Here is a 20,677-nt window from a genome sequence, read left to right as displayed (position 1 = left end):
AGTGACAGTAAGGCAATAGCATGTGGCACAACATTTCTAGCTCACAGGTAGTTGGCAAAAGATACCACTATAGCAACTATAATACTAATCACAGCTCAACACAATGTAGCCTGAGAATGCTTACTGCCCATTTCCCAGCAATGCCTGGCTTAAATTTGTACTGGCAAGGTCATCTAAGTTTGTTGTAAAGCAAAGCTCTTTGTGCAGGGTTTGGAGGGGATGCATAAGAGATATATAGAATGGGTAAGAAGGAACGGAAAAAGAATAGAGAGAGAGAGACAAGGGGCAAAAGTGGAAAACACAATGAAGAAGAAAGCAGTGAAGAAATGATATAATGACAGGAGACTAAGGTATGAAAGGTAAGGCAAGGCTAACTGTGACCTTTTTTGCACTTTGCATGCTGTGTTTGACTTTGCAAATGAGGCCCTATTATGTACTGTGGCTCTGTACCAGCCCAACGCAACCACAGTCCTTAAGAATGATCTGTGCTTCCAAAGATGCCCCCATCTTTTTTCTGTTGATTCACTGCACATCATTCACTGCTTCTCTGTGCTTCTGTCACTAACCTAAACTTAGTGGCCAAATATATATAGAATATAAAAGTAACATTCTTTTGGCCTTCTCCATAATCCCATTCTGCTTTGGAGATACTGTAATCTTCTTTCTGCAAGCTTAAAGCATGTCTTTGTGCCTATTTCGGCAATAGACAAAATATTTGATTTTCTGCACCTTTTACACTACTAAAATATTCAACAAAAAGCATGACTCTCATAAACATTGTTATATAATAAAGACAACGGTCCAAGATGGACTGGTTTTCCCAGTTTTAATATTGAAAGAAAAGAAAACCAAAATATCAATATGACGTGTTGGAGAAGGAAAAAAAAGAGAAGAAATCTGTAGCGTTAGGACTCTCCCACCTTTGGGTTTTTGGGATTTTATTGCAGCAATCGGTCATGTATTTTAGCCCGACAGGGGCTTATTTTTATCTAAAGGTTCTAAAATGTTACTTGGCAGTTGAAAGATGCATGAACCCAAAACCCTAACAAACCATAGCTGGGGAATGTTACAATAAAGGGCCTTTTTCTCTATTCATCTTGCATTATATTCCAGAGTATTCTTATATTTATAATTTCTCCTGTCATTTCTCAGGGCCAAAGACGGCAAGGAAAATTCTATTGAACGGACTGACTAATCCAACTTAAGAACTGATAAACAGGTCCACTGATAACATTGTTCCACAAAAGAAATGCTGGTGTGCCCTACTGGACAGAATGGTTCTCGGTACTTCTATTATTTAGGTGAGAAAGAGCCAGCAGAAAAATGAAAGGAATCCTTTTTTTGTTGAGATAAGTGAGATGTCCTAACATTTGATAAATCTGACCAGTTCACTACATATTCTACCCCGTAGGGCTCATTTATGGAGGCAGCCTTAAGTGCTAAAATAGATGCAGTAGTTGTGCATATTAATGCTCTCTCTTATCCAAATATGTCCCTTGCACTTTTGCATACTTATCCCAGTCGCCACTGCAACTGTCTAATGAATCAGAACAGATTTAAATAAAAAATATCAGTCATGCCTTGCTCCTGTTATACAGACGCCTATAGAAACCCTATGACTGGAAGAAGAAGGTATAAAAGATATACTCACTAGAAAATGTGGCAATATAATATAAGAAATATACAAATCCTTTTATTCAACACTAATTACATTAACATTGAGTTAGACATTGTTTTCAGTTATAAATCCCATCCTTTTTCAGATGTGCAGCGCCTGTGTTGATTCAATGTGACACTGCCAAATTTTAGTCATTTTACTTGTACTTATAAGAGCAGACTGATGTGCCAGGTGAAGCGGTTTGTAGCTTCTGAATTCCCAAAAGAGCCATTATAAAGTTCACGGGATGTCCTTGTCAAAGACTTGCAAGCTTGTGTGTGAATCAGTGTGTTCTACATCCACATTTCTGCGTATATAAGCTCTATTCCTCATATGTAATAAAAGGTACAGCAGCAGTAACCTATAGCAACCAATAAGATGTTTGCTTTTAAACAGGTGACCAGTAAATTCTACCTACTGATTGGTTGCTATACAGTAGGTTACTGCTCCTAGACAAACTTTTATTACATAACCCCCATATATATTTATTGCTGCCTGTACGTGACTGCACACATGTCACACAGGTGGTCTTGCAGCCTGTGAGTGCCAGTATACTGTATATGCCTTGTTGGCTAAAGCTGTATGTATGTATGCTTGAGAGTTTTTCAGTATGTATCTTGAAATCTGTAAAGCAACAGAAATTGCAGGGTGGGGCAAATGCCTCATGTCCCATTAGCCAATATGTCAACCTGTAGCCCTGGCAAGTATTCAAAAAAGTGCTCATCTGCATTGGGACCAAAGGTGGAGTTTATTTATTTGATGCAGTTCTTCTATTTGTGCCTTTTCATTGTTAGGGTTTTTTTAAAAAATGTTGGCCAGTTGACCATAAAATAATTTAAGCAGTTACAAGTATGGGACCTGTTATCCAAAATCCGTGGGACCTGTGGCTTTCTGAATAAGGGATCTTTCTGTAATGTGAATCTCTATACCTTATGTCAGGGGTCCCCAATTTTTTTGATCTGTGAGCCACATTCAAATGTAAAAAGAGTTGGGGAGCAACACAAGGATGCAGAAAAAAAAGCCCTCGTGCTGACTGGTAGCCTACATGGGACTCTGTTTTTATGCAAAGTTTTCCAAGCCAGGAGTTCAAAATTAAGCACCTGCTTTAAGGCCACTGGGAGTAACATACAGTATTGCTCATGAGCCACTGGTTGGGGATCACTGCCTAAAGTCCGCTAAAAAATCATTAAACATTAATAGGATTCTTTTGCCTCAAATATCATAAGCAGGGATTAAGTACAAGGTTATGCTTTATTATTGCAAAGAAAAAGGTAACAATTTTTAAAAATGTTATTTTTTTGATTAAAAAGAAGTCTATGGGAGATGGCCTTACTATAATTCAGAGCTTTTTGGATAACGGGTTTCCAGATAATATCCCATACCTGTTCTAATATGTGATGAAATCAACATATAGTCACCAAGGTTGACAGGGGCCCCGGTGCAAAAACCTTAGGGGACAGATATAACCCTTCCAGGTTATGCACTGATTTATTTTGGCTTTTTATTAACCATCGCCATGCAAACACATACATAAAGTGCATTTGTGCTCTTTCAGCATTGGACAACATTTCAAAACCCAAGATGTTAAAAAAAAAAGAGTATGCGTTTTTGCTAAAGCTCCAACCACTTGTCTCCCTGGATCACATGAAAAGCGTCATTGGAATGACTCATGCACACTGTTTGGCATTAGCTTCCACTGCGAACAAGCCGACTGCACTGATTACCGAGCAGGCTTTGGGAATTAGTTTGCACTCCCAGGTAGTGTGAATAGATTCAGACACAACACTTTTCATGTGTCTTCAATTTACTTGTTTTAAAGCGAATGAACAAATGCTGTGTGAAAGCTATAGACTCTAACAAAGCAAGAAACTGGCAGAAGAAGTGGCAGCTTGCTTGTAGGAAATGGAGCAACAGAAAGCGAACAGATCTGCATTTAGAGGTTTCACTGGAATAAAATAACTTGACAAGATAATCCTTTTACCTGAAGGCACAAGTCATATATATATATATATATATATATACATAGGAACATCATTTTAACACAAGTTCATTTCATGCACCTCTCTCTCTCTGTCACTGCTATAGATGGGCAAAGGCAAGTCAACGTTCACCTTCTGTTTTATGCATGTATTCCCAGGGAAGGGTGGGTGCATTATAAGATGTATAGTTGTCCTACAATTTCATATAGATCTAGCGTGGTGATACCCTACATGAGATAGTGGGCAGCGACAAACAATAATTTAGGATTTAGGTATGTATATTGCACTTCAAAATATGCAGCTGACCTACTCTTTCATTTAGATCTAGAGTGCTCATATCCAAATGTGAGAGTGGACAATAACAAAAAAAACAATAATTTTGTGTTTAGATATGGGTTATTATACCTCTATCATATTTCATTTCAAGACAAGCAGTTATATACTTACTGGTTTAGATCTAGGGTGGCCATACGTATATGTGATAGAGGACAATCGTAAAAAAAAAAAATTACAATTTAGGATATTGGTGTGGTGTTTTTGCCTTTTTCCATTTAATAATGATCACATTTAAAATCCCTTCTTCTTACCATGCTCAAGCATAAATATGGACACGAGCCCATAGACAAGTGTTTATCTTTGAAAAGAAAATATAAGGCAATGTCTTCACTGTGTAGTATACTTAGAAGTTTCCTTTCCTGTTATTGATTAAAAGTGGGATATTACCTTGCTCTGAGGGCAGTGAAGAAAAACCTAATAAATCTTAAAGCAACTGAAAAACTCACAGAGAGAAAAAAACTGACCACTCAAAATTCTATATGAAGAAAAGAAAGGTTGGAGTCTGACTGACCTGGCAGGGTACCATGACTTTGCAAAGGCAAAGTGGTCGTGCAGATTATTAACTCTTTTTGTACCTTTTCCAGGTTCTACTTGTGTTAAAAAAAAAAAAATAGGAAAGAGTTAGTTTGGGAGTCTGTGATGGCCACATTTATTGCCACAGGTAAGCAGGATAGTCCTGGGAGGCTGTTAATTATATAGAGTTGGCAGAAGAGTTTTCAGTAAGAATTAGTACAGTATAAGTGGGAGAGCAACAGCTAATAGATACCTCAACAACCATATAATCTGGGCTGTAAACAGCACGGGGATAGAGATAGTCAACCTATATCTGCTTTATTTCTCTGTCCTCTCACACAGCTTGTACTAGCCATAATGTAACAAACAGAACACACAGGGGAGCACAGATACCCACATAGAATAAGACCTGAATGTGTTTTCGGAAAGCAGCGATACTGTGATATTTATATCTATGAAAAGGGTTTCTCATAGACTTTAGTCTGTGACATCTACTTGGCAAAAAACAGTCTAGTCTAGGCTCTATTAATCTGTTACATTTAGTTTTTTATTTTGTAATAATAATAATAATAAATTGAACAATGAACTTCCCAAACACAGGGATTCCAGGGCTTTTCTCAATAAGAATAAAAGGTTTTAGGGATCTGGCTGGTGGGCCCTTGGTGAATCAGTCTAACACTGAGAGAGGTCTTGTACAGAAGGGAATCTAAATTGCAAGTTATTGTGAGAGTGTCACAATCCCTTAGCACACAGCTTCACATTTAGAAACATGTTATGTCTGCTCTTTTCTACATCATTTGTCTGGGTTTAGTGGGGTCATAAAAGGTGACAAATTGATAAAATAGTCCCATTATTGAAAGTTCTGCTTAGACTGGGAAATGCCAAAATAAATATTTCTGAATAATTTATAATACTTAGTACTGTAGAGGAGTGAGTTAGTAGCAGAGGATAATGATAGGAATTATTATGAAAGTGGCTCAGTTCCCTGCCATTTATTTTCATCTGATCCTCCTGGAGTAGGAAACCGAAAACATATGCGACACTGGCACTGGAGAGTTGGAGAAACTTCATTCTATCACAACCAGTACAAAATATTTAATTGATAGTACAGGTATAGGACCCATTATCCAGAATGCTCGGTACCAAGGGTATTCCGGATAAGGGGTCTTTCCGTAATTTGGATCTTCATACCTTAAGTCTACAAAAATCAATAAAACATTAATTAAACCCAATTGGATTATTTGGCATCCAGTAAGGATTATTTATATCTTAGTTGGAATCAAATACAAAGCACTGTTTTATTATTACAGAGAAAAAGGAAATCCATTTTAAAAATCTAAATTACTTGATTAAAATGGAGTCTATGGGAGACAGGCTTTCGGTAATTCGGAGCTTTCTGGATATCGGGTTTCCGGATAAGGGATCCCATACCTGTATAAAGACTAATTATTTATGTGCATGAGATGAAGCTCCTATTCCTGTAAATATACATTTTCATTATAGTTCCATGCAAATATGTAACCTTGTGTTGGGCTATACATCATAGCAAAGTTTAATTCAATGAACAACAAATTTAATTTGCCAAGACAAGTAGCCTTTCTCATAGGCCAATATTTAAATACCGCCATGATCAACTTGGTTGCAGACAGCAGGTAGAAATAGGAAATTATTGATGCCTAGAAGTATCCTCATTGGTAAGAGCAACTTCCAAGCTATGTAAATGGATAGGGGCTGTAGCCTAAGGCTATCTATGGAACATGGATGTTTATGTTCTACTGAACTGTAAGTATGATGCAGACATTAATATTCTAAATACCTTCTAAATGATACTTATGTCACAAATAAAGTCAGTGCCCTCCACATAAAGCAATACTGTATATAACGCTATGACTTAGTAGGGGTTGGTTCAGCTCTAATATAGAGAATTGCACATTCTCTATATTAAAGGAGTAGGAGCAAAAGAACAGCCAATTACTGGGTGTTTGTAGCCCAACAAAAACTGGATGACTAAGACTGGACATGTTCTCTTTAGATGTTTATTTTATATTGGTTTTTCAGTGCTGTGGGTGATTCATTTATACCCATCAGTTAATGTGATTTTAGGTTCAATGGGTACAAGAGCTTCTTGGTATTTGCATGCACTTATATTTGTTCAAGTACTGTAACTGAAAACCTGTCAATAGCATAAAATGCTGCAAGCTCAAGGGAGGGAAAAAATATTCATTTCAAAAGCCATGTACTGTATGAGTCATTGTGGAATATTTTATATTTGAAGGAACCAGAAGTGCCTGTCATCCTTTGTTCTGAGTATAATTTCAATGTCTGATGGACACTGAGAGTGGGAATATAATGTTCTCTGTGAACAACCCTCAGGCTTGTATCTTTCTATGAAGTAGGTAAATATGCAACATATAAACATAAATGGCAAGTAACTAATCACATACATTGGCTACACCAGTTATTTCAACTTGCGCCCCTCAGCTATGCTTAAATGATATTTCCCAGCATTCTCTGACAGCTAAAGGTTACTAGTTGGCTATAGAACACATGTGCTACACACACATTTAAACACAGTTTCACAGCAATAGCCAGACTGATATTTTGTCTTTTACCTGTTTCGGCTTATTTCCCCATGATGTTGTTTAAAAATACATTTTACTTGCATGTCTTTATCAAGTGTAATTGGCAAGGGAGCTTCTTGAACAGACTGCTGATTTCAGATGTAAGGTGGCCATACAACATACTGTACCTCCCAACATTTGCAAAATGAAAAGAGGGCCACGCCCACTTTTGTGGCCATGCCCCAATTAACACACCCCATTTTTTTCTAAAAATACTCCTTTTATATAGTTGAAATGGTGGGATCAGATGCAAATGTGCTATAACCTCATACTGTACTACCTAAGGAAAACAATATAGCAACTCCTACATATAAAATACAAATATAGAGAGAAGGCAGTAAGTTATAACTATGTACTAACTTTGCCCCCCCATACACAGTGCCCCCAATGACCCAATAGACAGTACCCCCCATACACAGTGTTCCCCATTGCCCCCATAGAAAGTGCCCCCCCATAGAATGTACCCCCATAGAAAGTGCCCCCAATTGACCCCATAGACAGTGCCTCTAATTGACCCCATAGAAAGTACCCCCCATACACAATTCCCCCATAGAAAGTGCACTCAATTGCCCCATAGACAGTACCCCCCCATAGAAAGTGCCCCCAATTGACCCCATAGACAGTGCCTCCAATTGACCCCATAGACACTGCCCCAATTGACCCAATAGTGCCCCCATACACAATGCCCCATAGACAGTACCCCCCATACTCAATACCCACAATTGCCCCCATACACACTCCTTCTTTAGCGGCTCCTGCTCCTTATGCGATGGCGACAGGCCCTTTTATAAGGCTGTGCCCCATACGTACGTGTGACGTCAGTACGCACAAGGAGCAACCTTATAAAAGGGCCTGTCACTGCCGTATAAGAAGCCGCATAAGGAACAGAGGCGCGCAAGAAGCAAAAGCACCCAGCTTCAGCCAGCGCATTCCGCTATTGCGGATAGTTCAATGAGTGTCCCGCATTTCCGTAATCTATTACAGAAATGCAGGACATTCATGGAACTATCCGGGACAGCGGGATGCGCTATTAAAAGCGGGACAGTTGGGGGGTATGATACAATACAATACCATCTGCTTGGGCAGTATTGTCAAAAACAGCCATATTCCCAAACCAAAACATGTATGTATGGCCAGCTTTGATAGCTTCAAAGCTTTGATTGCTCATTGTTGAGTTGTACAGCAAGTCTTAGGGGCCATCTGAATATTTAAAACTTTGGGCCCACAAATGACAGCAGAACGAAATACATATTGTAAATAAGAGTAATTCTATTATAAAATAATGCAACTTTACATGCCCAGAACCTTGGATAACAATTTGCAGTTTCAGTGCTCATCTTTTCAATCTAACCAGGGTATGAGCTCAGTGTGGAAGGTCATTTACCAATAAAACATCTACATTGTTCAGGTTAAAAAAAAAATCATATCTGTATGTGCATAGATTTAGATAAAAGGCACATTCTTATAACAAGACAAGCAGAGCCAGCCGCCCTCTTGTATTGAATTCACCATGAAGCAAATTATAGCAGTATGTATTCAAAGGCTAACAGTCTGACTCAATATAATAATGGTTGGAAGTTGAATATTTTAAAAAGAGAAAGGTTAGAAAGTGGTTATACAAAGGGTCAGGGTTGTTGCAAAAAGAATTGTAGCAGAATGTATTCATGGAGAAGCAAAATGTTATTATCACATCTGTATGGAAATGGCATTGCAACAAAATACAAAACAAAACTGATATAAACCAAGCGTATTTTAAAAATAAACCACCCAGGGAGAGAAGAGTCATAGTGAAAGTACACTCTCAATTTTAGCTTAAGCAACAATGGGAAACACTTCTAAACAAAATAAAAGTGGAAAGTGAGAATCAACAAGAACTTGTTTGCTTGGGACACCCTCAGAGCTAAAGTAGGACCCATGAGCAGGGGACAAACACGTGACCCAGTTATGGTCTCCAGTCACTGCTTTCCTTTGAAAACAATAGGGAAAAGCTCTGCCTGTAGCAGATGCTGGTGGTCAGAGATAGACAATGCTTTAGATATAACATTACAACCTATCACCTCTATGTACTAGAGTTGTGATCCCCAACCAGCCACTGTTGCTCCCAGTGGCCTCAAAGTAGGTGCCCATTTTCAAATTTCTGGCTTGGGGGCGAGTTTTGGAAGTTTGGTTTTGTGTTTTATCCCAAGCAGAGCCTCCTGCAGGCTAGCAGTCACATGGGGATACCAAATAATAAAGAACTTTTTTCATGCTTCTGTGGCTCACCAATAATTTTTATATCTGAGTTTGGCTCATGAGTAAAAAAAGGTTGAGGATCCCTGTACTAAAGGCTTATGTCAACTAGCTCCAGCCAATGATGGCCAATCAGATAGGGATATGGTGGGACGTTTTACTTTTGAACAAAAACTTTAAACTGTAACGTAAGGAAACCTTTGGGTTTTTACCGTTGCTTGCTTAGAGGTTTAATGGTAACTTAAACAAAAATGGAAATAGACAGCAATAGAGAGAAAGTAGCAAATATCATATAATTTACAATGTGAAAAAATAATTGCCCTGATAATTATTAGGTGAATACTGAATATTTACTTTACCTTGTTTTTCTATGATTATGCAACTAGAAAGTGGCGTCCATATTAATTAACATGGAGCTGTTTGCTGAAGTTAATACATGGGATTAATGCCAAAGGTAAATCTTTTGTATTCACACACCAGCCAGCGCACATCACAGTATCAAGTTATGTAACTGTTCCTGAGAAAGCCTCGAGCAAAAGTTAGACGTGAATGGATTTTCAAAAACATTTAATAACAGGAAACTCTGGAATAAATCTTGAATAAAACACTGCTTATAAAACAGGCATCTGTATTGTTTTCATCCTGCAAAGATTATGACAATGAAAGACAGCTATATGTTTCATTCTGGGACAGTGGATAGGTCAGTGAAATTGATACTGACACTATCATAGTTCTGAAAGACAAAATAAACAGAGATACTTTGGAAGCCAAAAGACACCTGCAGTGATGCCGGACACCCTCGCCAGAACTGGTCTTCTAGTTTGGTAGAAGATGGAAGGTATGGGACCCGTTATCCACAATGCTCAGGACCTGGGGTTTTCCGGATAAGGGATCTTTCGGTAATTCGGATCACCTACCTGAAGTCAGCTAATAAAATTATTTAAACAGTAATTAAACCCAATAGGATTGTTTTGGCTCCAATAAGGATTAATTATATCTTAGTTGGGATCAAGTACAAGCTACTGTTTTATTATTAGAGAGAAAAAGGAAATAATTTTAAAAAAATGTGAATTATTTGATAAAATGGAGTCTATGGGAGATGGCCTTTCCATAATTCGGAACTTTCTGGATAATGGGTTTCCGGATAAGGGGTCCGATACCTGTATGAAGACGGTTTAAATGGAATACAGGCAATATATGTGGAAGCTATAAGTAAAATGGCCACTACTACCTATAAGGTGGGATAAAGACATGAGAGAATATTAACCTACCACTTAGGTAATAATACACATTCAATATCACCAAATTTTATCAGTAAATGACTCTGTGGAAGTGAATCGGGATTTTTAATTAGAGTTTATAGTCATAAAATTACAAAGCCATCATAACCATGTCCAGATAACTCCATATGGTCATAACTATGTTCCTTCAGTCATAATTGTGTGGGAAAAGTAACGTCAGACACACGCACTGCTCCAACAGGCTGACCCTAAGCCACAGTGACTGTTTATAAGGGAGAGATCTCCAAGACCAACACACATCTTATTGATATAAGACCACCAATAAAGGGGATGCTAGAAAAAAATGTAGTAATAAGAAGGTTCTTTACTTTTCTGGCCATAGAAGATCATACCAAGGCCCCATTTTCCCTGGGCTACAATTATGAACTTGTGTCCCTTTAGCTTTCATTTTTTCATTATTTTATAATCTACTGACTTGTCAAAAGTTATCTGCTGATCTGTGTACATGCATAATGATAGCAATAACCTTTATTTCTATGGAAATGAACACAAAAATGTGACACATATTTAAAATGAAATAAAGGACAGATGGGTGTTTTCATCCTCAAATGTCAGTATTGTCACTCATTATTTGTGTCATCAGACAATGCTGTGCATTATATAAGTCTGAATTTTCTTTTTTTTCATTACTAATTTAGCTGAAGTAGCCTTACTGATAACAAAGGTTCCAATTTATGCCTTCAAATAGAAGAACCTTTCTCATAAAAGAAAACTTCATTTAATTCTGTGCTCTGTGCTGAGTAGGAGCAGGAGTATTGATAAAGTTCCTCCTCTACCCTTTGCATTGGCACTATTGTTAACCTTGCTGACTAAGGACTTCAGTTCAGCTTTGACCAGGGAATCCCCCACAGTTTTGCCAATGGCATTAATAGAACTTGGTCCCGGATGATAGAAAACACTCCAGATTGTTCTGTAATCACATCAGATCACAGTTGTGTGGCTATACGGAAAATTTGGTACCCCCCATGCTTTCCATCGGTGCTTGTGAGGGTCACTTGTATGTTATAGGTGGAAAATATCTCTGCAAGAGCCACTTGTTTGACCAATGGCTAAATGAGAATATACTGCATGTGCAATCTACATTTATGGAAAAAAATCACAAATAATTTGTTTGTTGGCCCACAGAGGATTGGCCCACAGAGGATTGACCCACTGTGTAGCTAGCTTAATGCTGCCACTTGGTATTTATATTGATAAACAATAAATTCTGTGTGTGCAGATTCACCCAGAGACCCCCTGACTCGGATGGATTCTGTTCTCAAGCTAGTCTTAGTTACGTTAACTATAGCCTTAAGGAGAGAACCACCTATTTGGCAAAATCTGCTCCCTGTTTTCTGTGCTGTGATCAGATATTTCTATGCATGTACACTGGTAACACTTATGCTCATACGTTTCTTATGACATATGCGACTATGTCACAAAGTCTATATAAACCCTGTGCTGTCTTTGTTCTGTAGTTCTGACTCTCGGCTTTGTTCAGAACCCATATACGTGTTAAATAAATCTTACCTATTTACCTCAAACGACTTTTGGTATCTGAAATTTCTATAACATTACACGTTATAGAGTAGTTTAATATAAATCACAAGCTGCAACTTCATTTTCATATTATCAGAAAATTATACAAATACACAGCCAGTGTACTCACAACTTTCAATTTCAAGTGTGCAGTTTTGTTCATCCAACGGATATCGCCGCAGATCCATCATACAAGCAGCCGTGGTTGTTATCCTATAAAAAAACAAATAAGCAGTGTCAAAGGCAAGGAGCATATTCACCTGTGGCCCTTGGAAGCAGGCGTTGCACAGCAACAAACAAGCTAACAGTGTTTCACTTTTCTATGTGTGTACCTGACACTTTTTAGCAATTACTGTCACATAAAGGCAGAGGCCACAAAGAAAATAATTTAAAACCACTGACTTGGCTGATTAGACACCCCATGGCAGAGGAGTCGACTGTGTGTAGCGCTGAGCACAACTATATGGTAGTGCAAGAAACACATTTTGACACAAGAACCTTTAATGAAAGTGAAAATATTATTATATGGAAAATACTTTGCATGCATGTCAACTAACATTCCATGGTGAAAACTCAGTTGTTTTGGTTCACCTATTGCAAGACAGGCAATTCCAGTATCTATAACACAGCTTAATCCATTTTATAAATGTATAAAATGATGTAACCCAGAAGGGCATTAGTGGATGCCATGTTTATGGTTTAGTAAATGTATCTGAAATCCTTCCATTGTGCCCAGTGGATTAATGGACTGGGCAAAAGATGAGGCTGGACCACAAAGGGGGATCTGAACCAAAATTCAGTCGGAAGAGCACACAAATCATTAGGAAGTAAAGACTGCTGCAGTCAGTCACTTCCATTGCTGTATTTTACCATTTGCTAATTATTCAGTACAACACAATTAGTCATTCATTTAGGTTATTTGCAAGGTGAAGGGGTAAGAGGCAATGTTGCAAGTGACTTATTTATCCAAGTGATACTGCAACAACAAAAAAAACCTGAACAAACAACTTCAAAATATATTCATTTAATTACACAACGCTTTACCTCTTGAAGAATGTAATACTCTTTTGGCAAACCAAAACCCTCTAATGTGCACAATAAGTGCATTTTTCCCTTCTAGAACTCTATCTGCAGTATTTATATGTGGTCACATGTGTACAGATTTGTTTGGCAGACTTTGCCCTAAAGCCCGAGCACCAAAACTGGGCCACAAATGTGGATTTTTTGTTTGTTTAAACCATAAAATAATTTACTCCATCCTTTTTGCATGACAAATACTGCAGACAGAATAGGAAACAATTCCCTAGGTGCCTTAGAAATATCAATCCTTAAGAAAACTCTGGTTTCAGATTTCCATTGGCAGAAAAACTGGACTGTCCTAAGAACACCAGGATAATGCAGGAGCTTAATACCAGTCTGATCAGAAATCCTGATCTACAGATACCTTTGGGCATGCACGGCGCAGATCTGAAGTACGAGGCGTCACATCTTCCCCTTATCTGTTCAGATCCATTTTTCAGGACTTCTGAGTAAACAGATTAGTGTTAACTGGCATTCATCTGTACTGCCTAATTAGACATATCTGTTCTTCATCCCTGTAACATTATGGGACATAGAGGATCAGGTCAATGTAGCAACTGCTCCATCTTGAGCACTAACTGCTCTGGTTGGTTTACCATAGTCTAAATGAATGGAATTTGTGCCCACACAGACTGTATAATTACCCCCCTCCGCCCCAGTCTCAAGTCTTTTGCAGACTCCAAGAGGTTTTCTTCCAAGATTGCCCTGTATTTGGCTCCATCCATCTTCCCATCAACTCTGACCAGCTTCCCTGTCCCTGCTGAAGAGAAGCACCCCCAGAGCATGATGCTGCCACCACCATATTTGACAGTGGGGATGGTGTGTTCAGAGTGATGTGCAGTGTTAGTTTTCTGCCACACATAGCGTTTTCCATTTTGGTCTCATCTGACCAGAGCACCTTCTTCCACATGTTTGCTGTGTCCCCCACATGGCTTGTGGCAAACTGCAAACGGGACTTCTTATGGTTTTCTGTTAACAATGGCTTTCTTCTTGCCACTCTTCCATAAAGGCCAACTTTGTGCAGTGCACGACTAATAGTTGTCCTATGGACAGATTCCCCCACCTGAGCTGTAGATCTCTGCAGCTCGTCCAGAGTCACCATGGGCCTCTTGGCTGCATTTCTGATCAGCGCTCTCCTTGTTCGGCCTGTGAGTTTAGGTGGACGGCCTTGTCTTGGTAGGTTTACAGTTGTGCCATACTCCTTCCATTTCTGAATGATCGCTTGAACAGTGCTCCGTGGGATGTTCAAGGCTTTGGAAATCTTTTTGTAGCCTAAACCTGCTTTAAATTTCTCAATAACTTTATCCCTGACCTGTCTGGTGTGTTCTTTGGACTTCATGGTGTTGTTGCTCCCAATATTCTCTTAGACAACCTCTGAGGCCGTCACAGAGCAGCTGTATTTGTACTGACATTAGATTACACACAGGTGCACTCTATTTAGTCATTAGCACTCATCAGGCAATGTCTATGGGCAACTGACTGCACTCAGACCAAAGGGGGCTAAAATGTTTGGAATCATGTATGATTTTCGTTCCACTTCTCACGTGTACACCACTTTGTATTGGTCTTTCACGTGGAATTCCAATAAAATTGATTCATGCTTGTGGCTGTAATGTGACAAAATGTGGAAAAGTTCAAGGGGGCCGAATACTTTTGCAAGCCGCTGTAACTATCTGATCTTAAATCATTTTTCATTTCATTCAAACATTTTGGAATAATTGCAAGTTTTCAGCCTATTGAGTAAATTATTTAATGTACTGAACTTTTTGTTCTCTCTTTCAGAGATACACGTATTTTCTGTGCGTTTGCATAAGAATATACCCGGAGAGCTCTCCCACCATGTTCTAAGAATTACTCAAAAGCAGGAGATTAAAGAAAAGACAGTAATGGTTTACAGCAGGGGTGGGCAAACTACGGCCCGCGGGCCACATCCGGCCCCTTGGCCTTTTTAATCCGGCCCGCCGACGACGCCAAGTCTCATCACGCGAGACTTGGTGTCATTGGAGGGCTGGAATTAAAGAGACAAAGGAGGGCTTAACGCTGGCCTGGCCCTGCCCGCCCTGGTCCGGTCCGGCCCGGGGGTAAGTAAATGTGGCCCGTGAGCCCAAAAGTTTGCCCACCCCTGGTTTACAGTCAAGTGGTGACTATGTCTTACTATAATAAAGTCAGTTTGTCTATCCTCTTATCTACAGTATGTATAACTTTCAACATCATTTGTAGTTAGCACTAAATTACATCCGTTTCCAACTGGCAGTTTGGGTTAGATGGATCCCCAATGTTATTGTCTATTGCAATCAGTGTTTTTTGAGATAAAACTCAGTGGTTTCTTCAACTCCAGAGGTCAAAACTGTATTGGCTGATAATTCTGGTTTCTATTTGTATCTGTATATATTCTGAGAATGATTATGTATTTTGGTTTAGGAGGTGGGTGTTTCCGAAATCTCCTTTTGGACATGAAATTAATTGTTTTCATTGTTTTTCTGTGGATACCAATTTGCATGCAGCTGTTGGTTCTACTGCATCGATTTGCATGATGCGTAATGATCTCTACGCGGGTCACTGAATGTCAGCAACTGAAACTGATACAATATGATAATGCTCAGCACTAGAGCCACAAAGAGGAGAGGAGTAAAACATTACTGTAAAGCATAATGTTATTTATTAAACATGAAACAATATACAGCATAGGTACTAGCAAATACATAAACAGCATAGGTACTAGCAAATACCATAAACAGCATAGGTACTAGCAAATACATAAACAGCATAGGTACTAGCAAATACCATAAACAGCATAGGTACTAGCAAATACATAAACAGCATAGGTACTAGCAAATACCATAAACAGCATAGGTACTAGCAAATACCATAAACAGCATAGGTACTAGCAAATACCATATACAGCATAGGTACTAGCAAATACCATAAACAGCATAGGTACTAGCAAATACATAAACAGCATAGGTACTAGCAAATACATAAACAGCATAGGTACTAGCAAATACATAAACAGCATAGGTACTAGCAAATACCATAAACAGCATAGGTACTAGCAAATACCATAAACAGCATAGGTACTAGCAAATACCATATACAGCATAGGTACTAGCAAATACCATAAACAGCATAGGTACTAGCAAATACCATAAACAGCATAGGTACTAGCAAATACATAAACAGCATAGGTACTAGCAAATACATAAACAGCATAGGTACTAGCAAATACCATAAACAGTATAGGTACTAGCAATTACCACTTACCACATTTAATTTAATGCACTCTCCCATGTGTCATTTTATATTCTACTGACTGTACTAAACCATTACGGAAGGAAGTGTACAAATGTGTTGCTGAATTAGAAAATGTAAAAAATATGAACCTTTTATGATATCTGCAGAGCCGATGGGGCACCAATTTTGCATCTTAATACAGATCCAATGCCAGCATACACAGAGCCTTGCATGGAAAGAGGTCTTCGAGCAGATTTTTAGTAGAGCCTTATGCACTTCTGGTATTATACCCACCTTCTCTAAAATTGTACACATCCTAGATTACATTCTAAATTAGAGCCCAGTTTGAAATTAAAGAGATTCAAACCAATTACTGACAATTCTTTGAACTGAATAATCAGCCCCTGAATCATCTGCCCGCCCCCTGATCTCCGGCCCCACCCCACTACCCTGACTCCCAAGCTACAAAAGGTGGCAACCCTACCGTGAATAAGGGACTTTCATGTTTGTTATCAGGCAGTAATGAGCACCAGGTATACTGGTTTAGTACAGGGATCCCCAACCTTTCTTACTCATGAGCCACAGTCAGATGTAAAAAGACTCGGAGAGCAACACAAGCACCATAAAAGTTCATGGAGGTGCCAAATAAGGGCTAAGATTGGCTATTAGGCAGCCTCTATGCACACTATCAGTTTACAGGAGGCTTTATTTGGTAGTAAATCTTGTTTTTATTCAACCAAAACTTGCCCCCAAGTCAGGAATTCAAAAATAACTACCTGGTTTGGGGGCACTGAGAGCAACATCCAAGGGGTTGGGGAGCAACATGTTGCCCCGAGACACTGGTTGGGGATCCCTGGCTTAGGGGAGCCAGAACTGCACATTGGATTTTGCACTGGAAACCTTTATATTGTTTGTCTTGGATGAAACTGGCTTGCCTCAAAGTGCTGGATAATGGGCTTGAGACCTTGAGAAGGCTGGGTGCAATATATTCTGTAGTTTTAGAATATGTTATTTACTTAAATTTTGCCTTAAAGTTCCCAAGCTGCTGCTGCTGTGCAGCAATGTTTATACTGACTTTCATGCCGCCTTTCATTTATCATGAATATTTCTCTCTCTCTGTTCAGTGGGCCTTGTGTTTGTTACTTTTTCATCATTTTTGTTTTCTGTTCAAGTGGTTAGAGTTGATAATGTGTCTCTCTCCCTGGCCCTCAGGAAACTGTTTATTATGAACCAGTCAAAGTGACTAGAAAAAAAAAGCTGCAGGCTAAAAGAAAAGCAATGCTTTTAAGTTGAGATTGTAGGGAAACAAAGCTGGAAAGGTTATGGGGGTTATAAAACAGATACTGAGTACAGAAAAAAATACCCTTTTGAAGTTATATAACATTTATACTCACATTGTTTGCCACATGTTGTGTTAAAATCATAGTTTCAGTCTCATTTAATACGCTACGATACTTTTCATAGTGTGATTTTATTTTAGAAATTACACTGTTTACATAGCAAATAATTCACTCCTGTCATTTAAAATTTTATTGTTGAACCAACAAATGTATTTTTTTTAAATTGTAATTTTGGTGTGTAGGCGCCATCTCAGTGCATTGTGCCTGAGTCTGAGCTTTCAGAAGGAGCCAGCGCTACACATTAGAACTGCTTTCAGGTAACCTATTGTTTCTCCTACTCCCATGTAACTGGAGGAGTCCCAAGCCGGACTTGGATTTCTTACTATTGAGTGCTATTCTGATATCTACTGGGAGCTGCTATCTTGCCCCCTTCCCATTGTTCTGCTGATCAGCTGCTGGGAGGGGGGTGATATCACTCCAACTTGCAGCGCAGCAGTAAAGCGTGACTGAAGTTTATCACAGCACAGGTGACATGGCTGTGGCACCCTGGGAAATGAAGAATATGGCAAGCTTCATGTGAAATTTCTAAATGAAATATAAAAAAAATCTGTTTGCATTTTTGAAAAACTGATTTCAATGCAGGATTCTGCTAGAGACGCTCTATGATAACTGATGGGTTTTGAAAAAAACATGTTTTCCCATGACAGTATTCTTTTAAACTCAGAATATAAGAACATTAAACCTATAATAAGGTTAATTTCTAGAGAAAGTATAAAACATATAGGGGTCCTTTACAACTGCAAGTGCAGTTGCAGTAGTGCAGCTTTCCCCGCACTCAGTTGCACATAAAACCCCATTCATTAAAGGTACTTGCATGAAAATGCACTCTTTGCAGTTCTGTACAGTTGCACTTGGCGCCTCTCAGTCCTTTGGCGTCTCCTGTTTAGAATTTAGTGCAGTTGCACCTATTGAAACAGGGGGACCCTGGAGCTACCACCACATCTGAATTGGCCAATAGGTTCAGCACATTTGTGTCTATAGAATTGGGCGCACGTGTCATTCTTGCAGAAATTATACCAACCTGAATTCAGCACATTTGCATCTGGTTTATGTCAAATGGTGAGCTCTATTGCGTTATATTGACACATTGGCCGATTACACCCTTTGTTTGCGCTTTGCACACTGCGTGGGGCATTTCAAATGTGCCCTGTGTTGTTTGAAAATGGTTCATTTGTAAATAAAGCAGATTTGACTGATCAGATTTGTATTTTGTATTACCTTTGCCTTGCCTTGGCTGCTATTCTCTAATGGGTCACAAGCTTCCTTATTAATTCCCGCTGTCCTCCTATTGTGTTACAGTCAGGGCTGGAACTAGGGGTAGACAGAAGAGGCATATACCTGACAGAAGAAGCATATACCTTTTTTTTTTTTTTTTAAAGCTTTGTTAAGAAAGCTCACTCTTTACACTAGTGATCCCCTCGCCCCAGTCTGAACACACGAGTGGTATAGGCAGGGAGAAGGGGATGGGAGGCACCAACAGGGCCAGATGCCCCACTGGGCATTTTAAAATTGTATTAAATCCTTTTTAGAATTTGTTTCTTATGTACAAACATACTGGCATTTAACACTGACACCAACATAGAGAACGTATCTTCATTTTTATTTACAAGTTGTTAAAATCGGCTTTGCCAAAAATTTGCCAAGTTCATTGGAGTTAGATGGCAGAGGTTAGATAACCAATCCAATTTGGTGATGTGGAAGGCAAGGGATGCACAATAATGACATCAGTGAAATAAAACACTTGCCAAAATTTTAATGTGTTTTTTTTCTTGGCAAAACTAAACACCAGAAAATTCTAGCACAGATTTATAAATATTTTCACCACTGGCGAAAGCTCCAATTCGCCACAAAACATACCAGGCAAAAAGGTTTACCCATAAAGCTTGTGGACAAACGAGCAGATATACTGGCCATATACGCACACACAAATAAATATATATACATTTCTAGAATTGTGTAATTTTTTTTATAGAAGTTCTGATGAAGAATGTTCTCTATTCCTTTGAGTTTACTGTGGGAAGCAACATGAATGATGAATATATGGCTACATGGCACAATAGCATCCTTGTCATGGAATGTTCAATCCCCTGTGACTGAAAAAGAAATGAAACGTTAATCTGTCCTTCTCGTTAACTGACATAGAATATAAATTCTACCGGCGCCACATTTAGAATTGGGGATAAGCCAACCTTTAAGAAATCTTAAGCACACAGAAAGCTCAACGCTTCTAAAGTGTGTTTTGGAAATGCCACGAGAAGATTGCTTAACTTTTTATAGACTGGGCCAGATAATCCTCTCTCTTTATGTTACTTATGTCTGGGGGCTTTGGAGGCACTGTTATATATTTTTAGATTCCTATCAGAAGGATTGAGGAATGGCACTGGAATAACTGAAGGATGAGCTGCACATCTCTCAACAAATGCAGTGCTTCGGGAGTCATAAAAGACTCCAACGGAAATGGTTAAAACTAAATTCTACAACAGAATGAAATTGAAATTCTTACCATAAGGTACTATTGCAGCCACTGGGTATAAATCCTTTTATTATAATATCACTTGCAAGCATTAGCATTTATAGCTTGGTGCTCTTCTTCACATTTCCATTTATTATACTACTCAAAAAACAGTAAAGCAAACAAGAGCACTTCCGAATATCTTATGAAGAAGAATATATATGAAGCATATTGTGGAAAAGTTGAGTTTATACTTTTTACAAAAATACACTATGCCCAGGGTCAGACTACGCCAGTGGGGCACCAGGAAAAACCTAGTGGGCCCTGCTGACCCAGACCCAATCCCCACCGGTGCTCCCT

At 38.8% G+C, this 20,677-nt stretch overlaps 1 protein-coding gene across 1 annotated transcript in view; it reads right to left on the bottom strand.

Moving 5' to 3' along the window:
- Positions 1 to 20,677, bottom strand: part of gabrb1 (gamma-aminobutyric acid (GABA) A receptor, beta 1) — a 221,227-nt gene that overhangs the window by 52,759 nt on the left and 147,791 nt on the right. Inside the window, exon 5 of the mRNA XM_012955692.3 lies at positions 12,285 to 12,367. Coding sequence (XP_012811146.2) covers positions 12,285 to 12,367 — 83 coding nt within the window. The remainder of the gene's footprint in view (positions 1 to 12,284; positions 12,368 to 20,677) is intronic.

The sequence above is a fragment of the Xenopus tropicalis genome, chromosome 1 (assembly GCF_000004195.4).
Source record: "Xenopus tropicalis strain Nigerian chromosome 1, UCB_Xtro_10.0, whole genome shotgun sequence".
Classification (NCBI taxonomy): domain Eukaryota; kingdom Metazoa; phylum Chordata; class Amphibia; order Anura; family Pipidae; genus Xenopus; species Xenopus tropicalis.
Note: the sequence above shows the minus strand (reverse complement) of the source record. Positions and strands in the feature narration are given on the sequence as shown.